Genomic DNA, 15,386 nt, shown 5'->3' on the forward strand with positions numbered 1-15,386 from the left:
ATCTGGAAACTTTATAATGGTGCTGGTAGGGTTGGTAGGGGTACAGTTATGACTATAGAGTGTAAAACAGGGGTTTTTAGCGTTTAGCACATAGCCCTGTGGGGAGGGAGCCAAAGCTGAGGATGATGGAGAAGGAACAGTATAGCCTAGTTTCACAGTTTGTGAGTGGTTAGAGAGAAAATTCTTGACTGAAAACATCGGACTGGGGTGGAGGGTGGTTAGAGAAAAAGTCCTTGACCCAGCACGTGGGACTAAAGTGGAGGGCAGTAGCAAATACCTCTTCTGTAGATCTGTTTGCTCTACAAGAAAAGTGATGATGATTGAAGGTGGGAGGGAGACTCATTTAGATCTGGGCAGCAATGAGACTCTCTACTAATGGAATGTAGTCATTGAGGCTGCAGACTGTTTTTTTGAGATGGGGAAGTCGATGGAATCTGACTTCAGACAAGATGGAATGGCTCATATAGCACTCCTCCTTATTCTTTGGTCTTCAAGTACTTTTTGCAAATCTTTGAGGAATTTTGGGAGCCAATATCCTGCTACAGTATGAATCCTCTGAGCTGCTTTGAAAGCTATCAAGCATTGTGGAAAATATGTTGTTAGCATGTATCAGGCAATTTTTGTCATCTTTGTAAAGAACTTTTGTGCAATAGAGGTATGTGTATATGTGTATCCTTATAGCTGCCAGCCGTCTCTCACAGGAAGCCGAGTGATTCAGACCTCTGTGAATTAGTCAGAAGCAAATAGCTTAAGACTTTGAAACATGGGCTGTCACGTGATCTTATGAGAATCCAGCTGCTTCACAAGCTAGGCAAACCACTCACCTACTATATTTGAGAGAAGGTTTTCAGGTTGGAGAGCTGTGACCTTTATTTTGCAAATTCTGTATCCATGATGAAGTTGCTTTTATAAGTCTCAGTGAACAAAGCTTGATTTATTGATCATGCTTCCTGATGTGTCATGCTTTCAACACAGTTGATCACGTCTCGACAAAGCAAATCAGTGCTCTGCACTACCCTTTAGAAAACTTAAGCTTTAACATAATTTGATGTTAAACAAGCCTGTCTTTGCTTAGAATAACTATTTGACTTTTGACATTAAAGCCACAGGGAATTTTATAGGTGAATGATGGTTGCAAAACCAGTGCTTATTGTCTGGGTGCTGGTTGTTTTTTCCCAGTCTCAGTGGAGGTTGGGATGGAGAGCTGGGTGAACTTGGTGCAGAGAACTTCTGGGATGATGGTGTTGAGCAGAGTTAAAACCCTCAATCCAGATCCTTGTATACCGTAAATTCCGGACTATAAGCCGCTACTTTTGTCACTTGCTTTGGACCCTGCGACTTATACAACGGCGGATGGATTTTTACAGCTAACGGTCACCAGGGGCGCACTATCATGTCATAGACGATGACACGAGGATTAAGAACTGACTTTTCTGGTATAGTAGGCTGGTTATTTTGATACAGTAAACCGTGTTACTGCACCTTTACTGCTGTGTTGGCTGTTTTCGAAAAAGATGCTGGTTATTTTGTTGAGCAGCCGGGTTACTGCACTTTTGCTGCCGTGTTACAGGCAAGCACTTTTACAAACAAATTAAATTTATCCCTTTAACGTTATTGCCTCGTCAAGCGTTGTAAGCTTTGTTTTTTGTTATACTGCACTACTATGGTACTACTGCAGGAAGTGCGCTAGGAGCGCACCGTTGTATTATTTGTGCACTGCACGAATGCTGTTTGTAATGTCAAAGATGTGAAAGTTTGATCGATTGATTTTTTGTTTGATTGATCGAAAGATTTATGTTTGTCAAATGTAAATAAATGGGACGCTTTGCGTTTCCAAACAGTCATTTCTGTCCCGACAATCCCCTCCGTGGTAGAAGAAACTCTTACGGTAATTAAACATTAAAACACCAGCTTATAGTCGGGTGCGGCTTATAGTCGGGTGCGGCTTATATATGGCACAATCTGTAGTTTCCCCAAAATGTAGCTGGTGCGGCTTATATTCAGGTGCGCCTTATAGTCCGGAAAATACGGTAATTCCCTGGAGATTCAAGCAGCTGCAATATGTAATGCAGCACCTCACTGACTGCATCATCCACTGACCAATTTACCTGTAGTCAAAATGCAGGAGGTCCAGCAGGGTTCCTATTATGCCCCTCAGGAAGCTCAACACCAGTCTTTCAAAGGATTTCTTGACCACAGGCGTCAGAGCAACAGGGCTGTCGTCATTTAATCATGTGATAGAGTTTCTTGGAGACTGGGATGACCGATGATGGGATGGGATTGCCAACTGCAGTAATCTGTTAAATGCATCTGAGGGTGGGGGCTGATAAGCAAGACTTTCAGAAAGCATGCAGGCACACTATCTAGGCCAGGTGCTTTCCTAATCTAAAGTTTGTGGCAGGGAGATGAGAGCCTGGCAATTCCTTGTTGGCTGATAATATGAGAACAGACTCACCAAGACTCTTAACAAATACTGGAAAAATATGGGAGAAAAAAGAATCACACAACACCAATGCACAGTGGCTGGTGGACCTGAGAGCAGAACACCGCTCTTAACAGGATCTAGTAACTATCACAATGGCAGACATCCCAGAAAGGGTATCAGGTATGAATATCTATGCTGAATGGCTAACTGAAGGCCATATAGTCCTGATCCTGAAAGATCCCCAAAAGATCCTAAAACAACACGGAAGCTCCTGTCAGGCATCACAGCTGATACGATGAGTAAGCACATGGCTCAATATAAGAACAGAGCACAGAAAGAAATTGGTAAAAACACCAGAGAAGCAGTCAACCGAGACTGCAAGACCAGTGCGCCACCTGGATTGACTACAAGAAAGCCTACAATTTAATGCATCAATAGGACTCTAAGAGCCTTCATCAAGAACACAATGGGGCTATGAAAAACAACTCAAGAGCCCAACTTCAAACCAATTGCACAAGTCACCATCAAGTGCAGCATATACCAAGTAGATTCTCTATCTCTGCAGCTGTTCTGCATAGGCCCACACCCATCAGCCAGATCATTACCAAGATGATCTGGGTACGGACCGTCTAAGGAATGGTGCAATCGCTAGCCACCTCCTCGATATGGATGACATCAAGCTATAGGCCAGGAGTAACAGAAACACTAACTCACTGATCCACACCACCAGGATCTACAGCAACGACATTGGAATGTCATTTGGATTGGATAAATGTGGTCAGATGACAACAAGAAGAGGGAAACAGTATTTGTGCCATTTACATTAATTTGATGTTTTTTGGATATATGTTATATACTGTGCAATACACCCTGTTTGATGAAAAGTAATCAGCAACCTCCCTCCATTGGGCATTAGTGCCAGTGAGAAAATAACCAACCTGAAAAAAGAGTGGCTAAGAATTAAGTGATTAGTAAGCAGACTTCTTCTCCCTGTTTCTGTCTGTGTCACCTTCTTTACTGTTTGTCATGATGCTGGTATCTCAGCATCAATGTGAAAAAGGACCTACTGCACATTTGTTCCCCTCCCCTTCACTGGTGTGAGAGTGCTTTACCATGTGTGCAAGTGTCACTTCACTCACCCCCTCAGTCTTCTCCTCTGTGCTGGCGAGCATCTCCTGAAGTGCTCGTACTGACAGTGACTGCTCCAACACAAAAGTACAGATGGACAGATCTGGAGGCACATTCTGAAAGACACGATTAATTTATATTTGGTCAAAAGGTCAGATGGGGCCTTAGAAATCCTGAATACCATACTGTAGACAAAGAAAATAGATTTTATCTGGAGATGAATCTCCTGCTTGACACCAGTGAACCAACCTATCATCAAGCAGGGTTAATTACCAATTAAGGTCTATAATGTAATGGTAACTAACCATCACCTAGCTTTCTTTCCTCACCTTTTCTGTCTAATCCCTTATGTTTCTTTTCACAATGTTATGCAGTATTTCTTTAGTTCTTCAAGAACTTGTGTTATCATGAGTTTATTTAATAAATATGTAATTGATAAATAGGACACTTAACAATTGTTTTACAGTATAACTATATTGTACCTACTGTATATGCAAAGTATATGAATCAGTTATTCCAATGATTAATTCTTAAGGAACTAATAGTTCTTCATGCTTCATGTCAGAGATGTCAAGCATTATCACCTTTTTGCTGAGCACCAAATGCACAGAAGACTAAACTAAACAGTCTTGGAATTAATCAGAGGATATTGACAATCCTCTAATCCTCTATTATTAAATTTGTGTGAAGGGAATACGTTTTTCCCCAAAAAACATTAAGAACATTGTTGTTACTGTCAGTTTGTTCATGATTTGTCTCTTCAGAAACATACTGAGTAATGCATGGATGCAAGACTACTGTATATGTAACTATTAAAAGATATGTGACAGTTACACTGCTTAGGTAAATGCAGTATTGCATGGTGACATATTGTAGGTTTATTATAAACAGTATTAGTTTTTTTAAGATAAAGCCGCACCAACCTGAAACTCAGTGGTTCCACTCTTTTGTACCATTGGTCAACTAAAAGCAGCTGGGCAGAGTGCAGAGTGACAGTTGGGACATTGAGTTAATGATGGCCGTGGACGGGAGAGACAGTGTCAGGAACTGTCCAATAACATGAGGTGTCAAAAGTAAACCTGAAGCAAACAATTACCCTTACTTTTGACTATCCATTATGTTTTTTCACTCTGGAGGTCAATATTCATGTAGAACAAGAGTATATGATAGTTTGTATCTGTACCTTGGAGTTGGAGATGGATTCAAGAAAACAAAGTCTATTTCCAAAGCCTTCTGCAGCCAAACAGAGTTTCTGTTGTTCCTTGTGGATTGTAGTTGAGCACTGCAGGACCACCTCATCGTCCTAAACACACGAAAATCATGTAGTTATAAATCAAAAAACGCATTCACACCCAGCTCTGCAGTTAGGCTTCATGCATCAATAGCAAAAGGGGTCAGGATATACAAATATATAGAAAATAACATTTCAACACTGTAAGTCTACTTTACCATCCTTGACACACAAAATATCATGTAAGTATAAATCAACAAACACATTCAAGCAACGCTCCACAGTTTGGCCTCATAGATGGCACCCTCAAAAGACTCACACACGCCTTCAGGTTAGGTATTAATGTCCAATGTATTCTTTTGGTAGAAATCAACAAGCATCTGTACCTCCACAGCCAGACAAAAAGTAGGTAATAGACATTCCTGAAAACCCATGGCCAAAAAAAAATCTTTTTGACTTTGAATAAAAAAAAAAAAAACTACTGAATTAAAATAAACCTCACCGCTCACAGATGTTTCAAATAAAAAACTCCCCACCAGTCATTTAGAACTGAACAACTGTCTACAAGTTTAGTTGCCTTTGTTTTAGTTTTGTATTAAAGGTAGACTATGACCTGGATGACTGACAGTCTTCACAGACAAGACTTGACGGTTCTGGCAAAGTTTCATAAGGATTGGGTGAATACTTCAAAAGTTATAGGCCTTAAAGTCATATATGAAATGTTTCCGTGTCACAGCGCACACGCAACTTGATGGGTGTGTAAACAATATTTTACGGATTGTGTATGCAAATATTTCATGAAGTTAGCTATTGCAGTTTTTGAAATATTTAGTTAGGGGTCCATGCAACAAAGTTGCAGGATCCCTATTGATTTTGTTGCGATTTTTAGAGGTCCATGCAACGACGTTGCAGGATCCCTATTGATTTTGTTGCGATTTTTATTCTTCTTCACCTTCTGTTCCTTTTGCTTAGCTAAAAGTGTCTGCCCAGGACAAACTGCAAGGGCGAAAGGCATCAAACCTGGTAACTTGGTAGAAGTCCTAGCACATACACATGCCTACAGCTAGGCACTATAATAAGCCAATTTATGTTTTGGCTCATGTCTCGAGAACCGTGTGCCCTAGAAATAAAACTCTTTTGCCCTGATTCCTTACATAGTTCTAATGGACTACGCCACGCCCATTTCCGCCTGCCATTTCTTTCTGCCATTTTGAGAAAATTGCACCTCAAAGCAAACTCATCTCCTCCAAGCCCATTCATCCAATTCTCACCAAACTTGGCATGTATCATTTATGGACAAAGATAATGAAAAGTTTTCAGAAGAACTTTAGCAGGGTTATTGACTAGCAGGCTTTTATTGATTACCAAGATAATGGATAAAGATAATTTATTTATTAATAAATTAATTTATTAATTTTTATAGCGTGCAACAGTATAACTCACAAGCTAATATGAAGCTTGAAGTATATGAAGTATATACCCAAACTTAATCAAACTTCATATCATTGATAATAATATGATTCAGTACAAGCGCCCCAACTTTTGTGAGCCTTGGTCTCTAGGGGGCGCTACAAAAGCTACATTTCATTCATTCATTCATCTTCTGTAACCGCTTGTTCCTGTTAAGGGTCGCGGGGTCAGCTGGAGCCTATCCCAGTTGTCATCGGGCGAGAGGCAGGACACACCCTGGACAGGTCGCCAATCCATCGCAGGGCTAACACAGAGAAACAGACAATTCACACTCACATTCACACCTATGGCCAATTTCGAATCACTAATTAACCTAATGAGCAAGTCTTTGGACAGTGGAAGGAATCCAGAGTACCCGAGGAGAAAGCACGCTGACACAGGGAGAACATGCAAACTCCACACAGAAAGGCCCAGTCAGCCCATGGATTCGAACCTGGGACCTTCTCGCTGTGAGAAATCAGTGGTGCCCGCCCAAGCTACATTTCAATATCTCAAAAACTGCAATAGCTAACTTCATGAAATTTGGCATACACAATGTGTAAAATATTGTGTAGATGCCCATCAAGTTGCGTGACATTACGTCAACAGGGGACGCTAGGTGACACGGACACATTTCATATGACTTTAAGGCCAATAGCCTTTGAAGTATTCACCCAATGCTTATGAAACTTAGCAACCATCATTATGACATGCTTGTGTACAATCATGTTGAGTTTCGTGAAATTTGGCCTGTAGCGGGCGCTACAACCACTACATGTTTATATCTCACAAACCACCACAGTAAACTGCTTGAAATGTGACAATAATAATCTCAAGACTAGAGGATCGCAAGCGATCATAAAGGGGTCCATACACAGAGGCATAAGTCACAAGTAGCGCCCCCATAGACCGTATTGCACAAAACTTGGTGGGCTTGTAAGGAGTCATCCACAGATCATCATTGTCAAGTTTCAAGCGGTTTACTGTGGTGGTTTATGAGATATGAACATGTAGTGCTTGTAGCGCCCCCTACAGCCCGAATTTCACGAAAGTTACCATGATTGTATGCAAGCATATTGTAATGAAGGTTGGGTGAATTCTTCAAAAGTTATAGGCCTTAAAGTCATATAAAATATTTGCATGTCACGTGTAGCGTCCCCTATAGACGTAATGTCATGCGCATCTACACAATATGTTTGAAATTGAAATTAATTACCCATTTACTTTGTAATCAATAACCATGCTAAAGTTGTTTTGAAGAATTTTCATTATCTTTGTCCATAAATAATACATGCCAAGTTTGGTGAGAATTGGATGAATGGGATTGGAGGAGTTGAGTTTGCTTCGAGGTGCAATTTTCTCAAAATGGCGGAAAACAAATGGCAGGCGCAAATGGGCGTGGCCTTGTCCATTAGAACCAGGGCTATATAAGGAGAAAGAATTTTGTTTCTAGGGCACACAGTTCTTGAGATATGTGCCAAAATGTAAATTTACTTATTATAGCGCCATTTAGCTGTAGGCATGTGTATTGACACCTTGGCAAAGTGGAATGGCAGGACTTCTACCAGGTTACCAGGCTTGATGCCTTGTGCCCTTGCAGTTTGTCGGGGGCAGATATTTGTAGCTACGCAGAACATTAAGGCGAAAAAATATAATAATAAGAGAAAGAATAACTAGATGATCACAAGTGATCATAAAGGGGTCCATGCCGTGGCGAAGTCGTTTGCTTTGAGGTGCAATCTGGTGCATCTTACAATGACAGGTGCTAAGTTTCATAAGGATTGGGTGAATACCTCAAAAATAGGCGTCAATGTCAAAGGAAATTTCCGTGTTATCTGTAGCACCCCCTGCAGACATTATGTCACACCACTTGATGGGCGTCCACACAATATTTTACAGATTGTGTATGCCAAATTTCATTAAGTTAGCTATTGCACTTTTTGAGATACGGAAATGTTTCCTTTGTAGCGCCCCCTACAGACCAAGGGTCACAAAAGTTGGGGTGCTTGTACAGAATCCTATTTTTATCAATAATATGAAGTTTGATTAAGTTTGGTTATATACTTCACAAAATATTAGCTTTTGCATTATACTGTTGCACGCCATAAAAATTAATTACCCATTAACTTTGTAATCAATAACAGAGCTAAAGTTCTCTTGAAGAATTTTCATTATCTTTGTCCATAAATAATGCCAAGTTTAGTGAAATTCGGCCTGTAGGGGGGCGCTACAACGACTACATGTTTATATACCACAAACCACCAGTCAGCTAAAGGATTCCTCCACAGACACTTTGCCTCCTTTCAGGCCGTGTCCAACCCGCTTATGCCTGTGCGTCCCACTCAGGGACGACCTCGCCACGGCATGGACCCCATTATGAGCGCTTGCGATCATCTAGTTTTTGCTTGTTTTTGTGTTTACTGTCATAGTTTTGTTTTTTTGTTTATTGTTGGGCTGTCTGTTCCTTTTAACTCAGTTTTTATGTTTTATATACAGTATGTAACTTTTTATTAGATTAGATTAGATTAGATTCAACTTTATTGTCATTACACATGACTGCAACGAAATGCAGTTTAGCATCTAACCAGAAGTGCAATAGGCAGTAAGTGCACGTGGCATAAATATTATGGTAAATAAGTATGGTACAGGTTGTTTTTTACAGCATATGGACAATATTTACAGATTAGAACCTATGTACAGATGAGACCATATATACAGGTTAATGAGCAAGATATACATAACGATTGAGTGAGGTACTATGAACATATTATACAGATGGATTTGTTCATTAAGTGTGAGTAGACTATAAACAGGAACTAGCATAACATAATTTACAATAGAGGAGATGGCAGATGATAAATTAGGCGATACAAAAACAGATGACGTGAGCAACTTACAGTGCAAAAATAAATAATAGCAGTAGCTATCTAAGTTACTAGACTAGTGCAATATTCGTTACATAGTACTGTGCAAACAGATTGTATAAAGTGAGCATGTGCAGAGTAGTCCAATAGTGCAGTGGTGATGGTGTAAAAGTCTTTGCTCAGTGATTGAATGATGAGTTAAGGGGTATGAATTGGTGTGTGGGGGTCAGCGGGGGTTCGAGTTCAGTAAGGTCACAGCTCTGGGGAAAAAGCTATTCCTCAGTCTGCTGGTCCTTGTCCGGAGGCTTCTGAAACGCCTGCCTGAGGGCAGGAGGGAAAATAGTCCATGTGCCAGGTGGGAGGAGTCCTTCAGAATGCTGCGGGCATGACGCAGACAGCGCCTCTTCTGGACGTCCTCAATGGCAGGGAGTGGAGTTCCTGTGATGCGCTGGGCAGTTTTCACTACGCGCTGCAGGTGTTTGCGCTCCGCAGCAGAGCAGCTTCCATACCAGACTGTGACACAGTTGGTTAGGATGCTCTCAATCACGCAGTGGTAGAAGTTCACCAGGATGGCTGAGGACAGATGGTTCTTCTTCAGTGTCCTCAGGAAGAAGAGGCGCTGGTGAGCTTTCTTGACCAGGCTGGAGGTGTTGGTGGTCCAGGACAGGTCCTCCGAGATGTGGGTCCCCAGGAACTTGAAGCTGGAGACACGTTCGACGGCCATTCCGTTCATGTGAATGGGGTCATGCGTGCTTCTTCTCTCCTTCCTGAAGTCCACAATGAGCTCCTTGGTCTTGCTGGTGTTAAGGAGCAGGTTACTGTCGGCGCACCATGTGGCCAGGTGCTGTACCTCTTCTCTGTAGGCTGTCTCGTCGTTGTTAGTGATGAGACCAATCACGGTGGTGTCGTCTGCGAACTTGATGATGGAGTTTGATCCATGCACAGGTCTGCAGTCATGGGTGAAGAGGGAGTACAAAAAGGGGCTCAGCACACAGCCTTGTGGCACACCGGTGTTGAGTGTGACAGTGGTGGAGCAGATGTGGCCTGACCTCATGTGTTGTGGTCTGTTGGTCGGAAAGTCCATGATCCAGTTGCAGAGGGAGGTGTTGGTGCCCAGGGCTCCAAGTTTGGTGATTAACTTGGAGGGGATGACAGTGTTGAATGCTGAGCTGAAGTCAACAAACAGCAATCGTGCGTAGGTGTGGTTATTGTCCAGGTGTGAGAGCACAGAGTGCAGTGCTGTGGAGACTGCATCATCTATGCTCCTGTTGCTGCGGTAGGCAAACTGGTGTGGGTCCAGTGTGGGAGGGAGGGAGTCCTTCAGGTGCGCCAGGACCAGTCGCTCAAAGCACTTCATAATGATGGGTGTGAGTGCTACAGGGCGGTAGTCGTTGAGGCACGTCGGCTTGGAGTGTTTTGGCACTGGCACGATGGATGTCGCTTTAAAACATGTTGGCACAGCTGCTTGGGCGAGGGACAGGTTGAAAATGTCCGTGAAGATCCCGGTGAGCTGCTCCGCACATGCTCTGAGCACACGTCCTGGGATGCCGTCTGGTCCAGCAGCCTTGCGTGCGTTGATTCTGCTCAGTGCCGTGTGGACATCAGTGGGGGAGAGTGAGAGGGGCTGGTGGTCTGCAGGGAGTGTTGTCTTGGTGGCGGTGTCTCCGTTGTCCCTCTCAAAGCGAGCGTAGAAGTAGTTTAGCTCGTTCAGGAAGGAGACGTCCGTGGCTGTGGGGGTGGGGTTGCTGGGCTTGTAGTCGGTGATGGCCTGGATGCCTTGCCACATGCGTCGGGGGTCAGAGTTGTAAAAGTGACCCTCTATCTTCCGCTTGTAGCAGTGCTTGGCCTTCTTGATGCCCCTCCTCAGGTTTGCCCTGGATGTGCTGTAGGCCTGTGCATCCCCTGATCTGAAGGCAGTGTTACGGGCCTTCAGCTGGAGCCGCACCTCCTTGGTCATCCATGGCTTCTGGTTGGGGTACGTGGTGATCTGCTTCTCTGTCGTGACGTCATCGATGATGGTGGTGATGTAGTCCATAACAGAGGAGGCATAATTGTCAATGTCCAAGTGTGAGCCACAGGTGGCTTGAGAAGCAAATGTACTCCAGTCCGTGTGTTGAAACCTGTCCTGGAGTACAGAGTCTGTCTCTGCTGGCCACACCTTGATGGTCCTCACTGATGGCCTGACACGGTTGATGAGGGGTGAATATTTGGGGGTGAGGAACAAAGAAAGGTGATCTGACTGTCCGATGTGGGGGAGGGAGCCATGGCGCCATGGAGCCATGCCATGGCGGCAGCCATGTTTGTGTAAACATGGTCCAAAGTCTTGTTTCCTCTGGTGTGGCAGGAAACATGCTGGTGGAATTTGGGGAGTACAGTCTTTAAGTTTGAGTGATTAAAATCACCCGCAACAATATACTGTATTCTAAACATTTAATTTTTTTCACTTGCCCTTGTGTTTTGTGTAGACCTTGTGTGTGTTTTTCTTTTCATAGATTCCTCAAGGCTCTGGTTCTTAATGAAGCAAATAAAGTATTGCTCCAACAGCAACGATAATTACTATTTGTAAAGTAATCATCGATGTAGACAAGATCTACAGACCCAGGAAATGAGTGGTGCTTATATGCACAACTGTAACCTAAAAACAGAGGTAATTAAATAATTACTTAATTAGAAACTATTCTAAACTGTCATGTAACGTAGATTCATTCAAGAGATCTTCCTGTTTCACAGTCTAGCATAACTTCCTTATTGAACTAGTTTGTGTACGGGTGCGTCCCAAAGAATTTGCATATGGAGTGAGAAAAGGAGATCTGATCACAAGAAGCATTTTAAGACACATCTGGAAACACATGTTTATACCAGGTGTGAACTGAGCCAACAAATTTGTGTCCACGGTCAGAGTGAAATGGGTCGGAGATAATTTTGCCAGCAGACTGCTTAGTGGACTGCAGCTACTTGTATGAGAAAATTATTTGCTGAATGTAATTTCTGTTTGTGAATTACATTTTCATATAAAATCCCTTTGTGTAAGCTAGTAGGCATCTGTATAAATATTTGTAGAGGTGCAGCAACAATGAGGTACTGCTTATAACACAAAAATGTATTTCAATTAAACACTCTACTACAAAGGTCAGTAAGTCAGTCTGCATTGATCTATGAAAGAAAATGGATTGCTATTACAGTATATGCTGCCCATATTTTAATGAAATACAAAAAACATAAATCACAAAAACTGATAAAACGCCAAGCCCAGTGTACTCAGAAGCATTGCCTGTCCTAAGCCATCATGTGACTATGATAAGCTTCTTATCAGTAAATCCGACATGAACGGAACAGCAAATATGTTCTGAATGACAGTGTTTTGGTAAATTAAAAATCACAGCAGTTAATCCTCCTTTAACTGAAAAATTATCAGCATACATTTGTGTAGTCAATATAGTAGTTAACAAACTATACTATGGATGAGGACTATGTACTAGAATCTCAGCTTTGCATCAGGAGGTGCCAGGGACAAACTACCTCAACAATGATGCATTTGAATATTTATGATACTGATGACAATGGTTACTGAACAAAATATGTTATATATGGCAAGATGGGCAGAATGCTGCATCAGTGGTTGTTGCATGGACCCCTAATAATAATATAATAATCGCAACAATCGCAACATCATCACCAGACAGTCTTTGTCCGGTCCACCACTCGCGTGCCATCGTCATTATGTTGTACTGTGATTTAAATGAAGCCGGCAGCTCTTCCAACTCAACACTTCTCTTAGTACATCTATGCTCCAAACTCTCCATTACTTTTCTTCTTCGTCTGTTTTTCTTCTGTAGACTAATAACGTTTGTTGGCAGCCCTAGCCCCAGTGGCATTAGAAACTTCTGTAAGACCTAATCAATATCTGGAATCCTTCTCCCCAATAGATATTTCTGAGCTCTCTTTAATAATTACAGCATCTAAACCATCAACTAGTCTTTTAGATTCCATCCCAACTAAATTGCTCAAGGGGTTTTTTCCATCTTCATTAACAGGATATGTGCCTCAGTCTTTTAAGATGGAATTAAACCCTTATTTGAGAAACCCACTCCAGACCCTGATGTTTTAGCCAGCTGTAGACCAATTTCCAACCTTCCTTTTAGTTCTATAATTCTAGAAAATCTTGTTGCTAATCAGTTGTGTGACCATTTAAACAGGGATGATTTGTTTGAAGAGTTTCAGTCAGGTTTTAGAGTTCATCATAGTACAGAAACAGCTCCGGTTAAAGTTACCAACAATCTCCTCATGGCTTCAGACAATGGACTTGTCTCTATACTTGTTCTGCTAGATCTTAGTGCTGCATTTGACACTATTGACCACAATGTTTTACTACAGAGACTTGAAAGTGTGATCAAGATTAAAGGAACTGCTTATCGTTATATTCAACCTGGGTAATATCGTCAAAAATATGCTGTCTCAGAGTGATGCTGAAAAATTAGTTCATACATTTGTGTCTTCCAGGCTGGATTACTGTAATTCATCACTGTCTGGCTGTCCATATACCTCTTTTAAAAGCCTCCAATTCATTCAAAATGCTGCAGAAATAGTATTGACAGGAATTAGTAAGAGAGATCATATTACTCCAGTTTTAGCTTTTCTTCATTGGCTCCCTTTAAAATAGATAGAATTTAAAATCCTCCTCCTTACATACAAGAACCCTTAAAAGCCTAGCTCCATCATATCTGAAAGACCTCATTGTACCATATCATCTCAACAGATCACTTCGATCTCAAAGTGGTTTCTAGAAAGTAGAATGGGAGGTAGAGCCTTCCGCTATCAGGCTCCTCTCCTTTGGAACCTGCTCCTATTTTGAGTTCAGGAAGCAGACACCCTCTCTAGATTTAAGGTCAGGCTTAACATTTTCCTTTTGGATCAAGCTTATAATTAGGGCTGGACTGAACCATCCCTTAGTTATGCCGCAATAGGCCTCGGCTGCTGGGGGACGATGCATTGAGCACATGTCCTCTACTCTCTTCTTTCTCACACCGAGCTCCTATCCTCCACTTTCTTTTCTCTGGCACTGAGCTCTTGTTCCTCTTGTTTCCTCACTTTTAAAATTTGAGTAATCTTTTTAGTAAACACCGGGATGCAGCAATGTATTCTATGCAAATGGATATACTACGTAGTCATCGATGACATTGACGAGTTGCTGCAGCCCTTAACAAAACACAACTTAACTGAAAGCACAACTCACTGCTAAAAACCCAGCCAAGTACTAAATCATCCTGCAAATACAGACGACACAAACAAATACAGATACTTATGGCCTCACTTACTCTCATATGATCAGCTTATTGTGCTGTGGTATGACTGAACTTGTGTTGCTGTTTAGAATTCAGCATTATTCTGCTAATTTCAACTTGTGTTAGCAGTGGTACTTATTTTTAAGACATTTTTTTTGTTGATTTATTTTCTTTTTTTGACTCCAACTACTATCAAGTTAAAAATATTGAATTTTTCACAGAATCAACATGTTTTGACAGAAGCCTATTAATTGTAACCGCCTGCCTCACACTAAAGCCCAAATTATGCTTCCGCGTTGACACAGCGCGTCCGTGCGTACGGACCTATTACGGACCTATTGCGTCCTTGCGGACCCCCGTGCGTCCTACGCAAGGGCCAGACGCGCACCTCCCAAAAATCCTCGACGCGCGTCGAGGCGACGCAACAGCAACGCAGCAGCAACGCAGCGGCATTGGCTGTGATTGGTCCGCTAACTACATCCGCTGGAGACCGCTTTTCCGGTTTCCACTCATAAACATCATTGTCTCCTTTGTCGTGCCCTAATTTGCAAAAGAAGTATTTCTTCCTCTGCTTGAATAATTTGGATCTCCAACGCCAGTCTCTCTGTCTCAGTGTCCATCGTACACTGTGACTACGGCAAAAGCCGGAAGGTAAATAACGAGGCGAGATAGTCACAAGAGTCTCGGTCGGTCGGTCACAAAAAATCATAGCGCCCTCTACCGGTGTGGCATGCATTTCGACACGTAAACCCCACGCAGAACCATCACGGTCTCACGACTGCGTCCAAGCAACTGCGTGGCCATTGCGTGACCATTGCGTGATCACTACACGGAAGCATAATCTAACCTTAAGCAAGACTAGTAGAATGAGGATGCTGACACTGAAGTAAAAACAGAGACACAGGCAAGAGACACAGATTACCTGATACACATTCACATGAGAAGTTATAGCAGAGAGGCGCAGCAAGTGGTTATGTAAGCCATATCTTTATGTGGGAGATGGGTCA

General features: G+C 42.2%; 1 protein-coding gene across 1 annotated transcript in view; it reads right to left on the minus strand.

The window, feature by feature from the left end:
- ryr2a (ryanodine receptor 2a (cardiac)) overlaps positions 1–15,386 on the minus strand; it is a gene marked incomplete at its 5' end in the record, with an annotated part of 253,225 nt that overhangs the window by 218,212 nt on the left and 19,627 nt on the right. Inside the window, 2 exon segments of the mRNA XM_084568164.1 lie at positions 3,538–3,669; positions 4,737–4,856. Coding sequence (XP_084424290.1) covers positions 3,538–3,669; positions 4,737–4,856 — 252 coding nt within the window.

The sequence above is a fragment of the Chelon labrosus genome, assembly GCF_963514085.1.
Source record: "Chelon labrosus genome assembly, chromosome: 19".
NCBI lineage: Eukaryota > Metazoa > Chordata > Actinopteri > Mugiliformes > Mugilidae > Chelon > Chelon labrosus.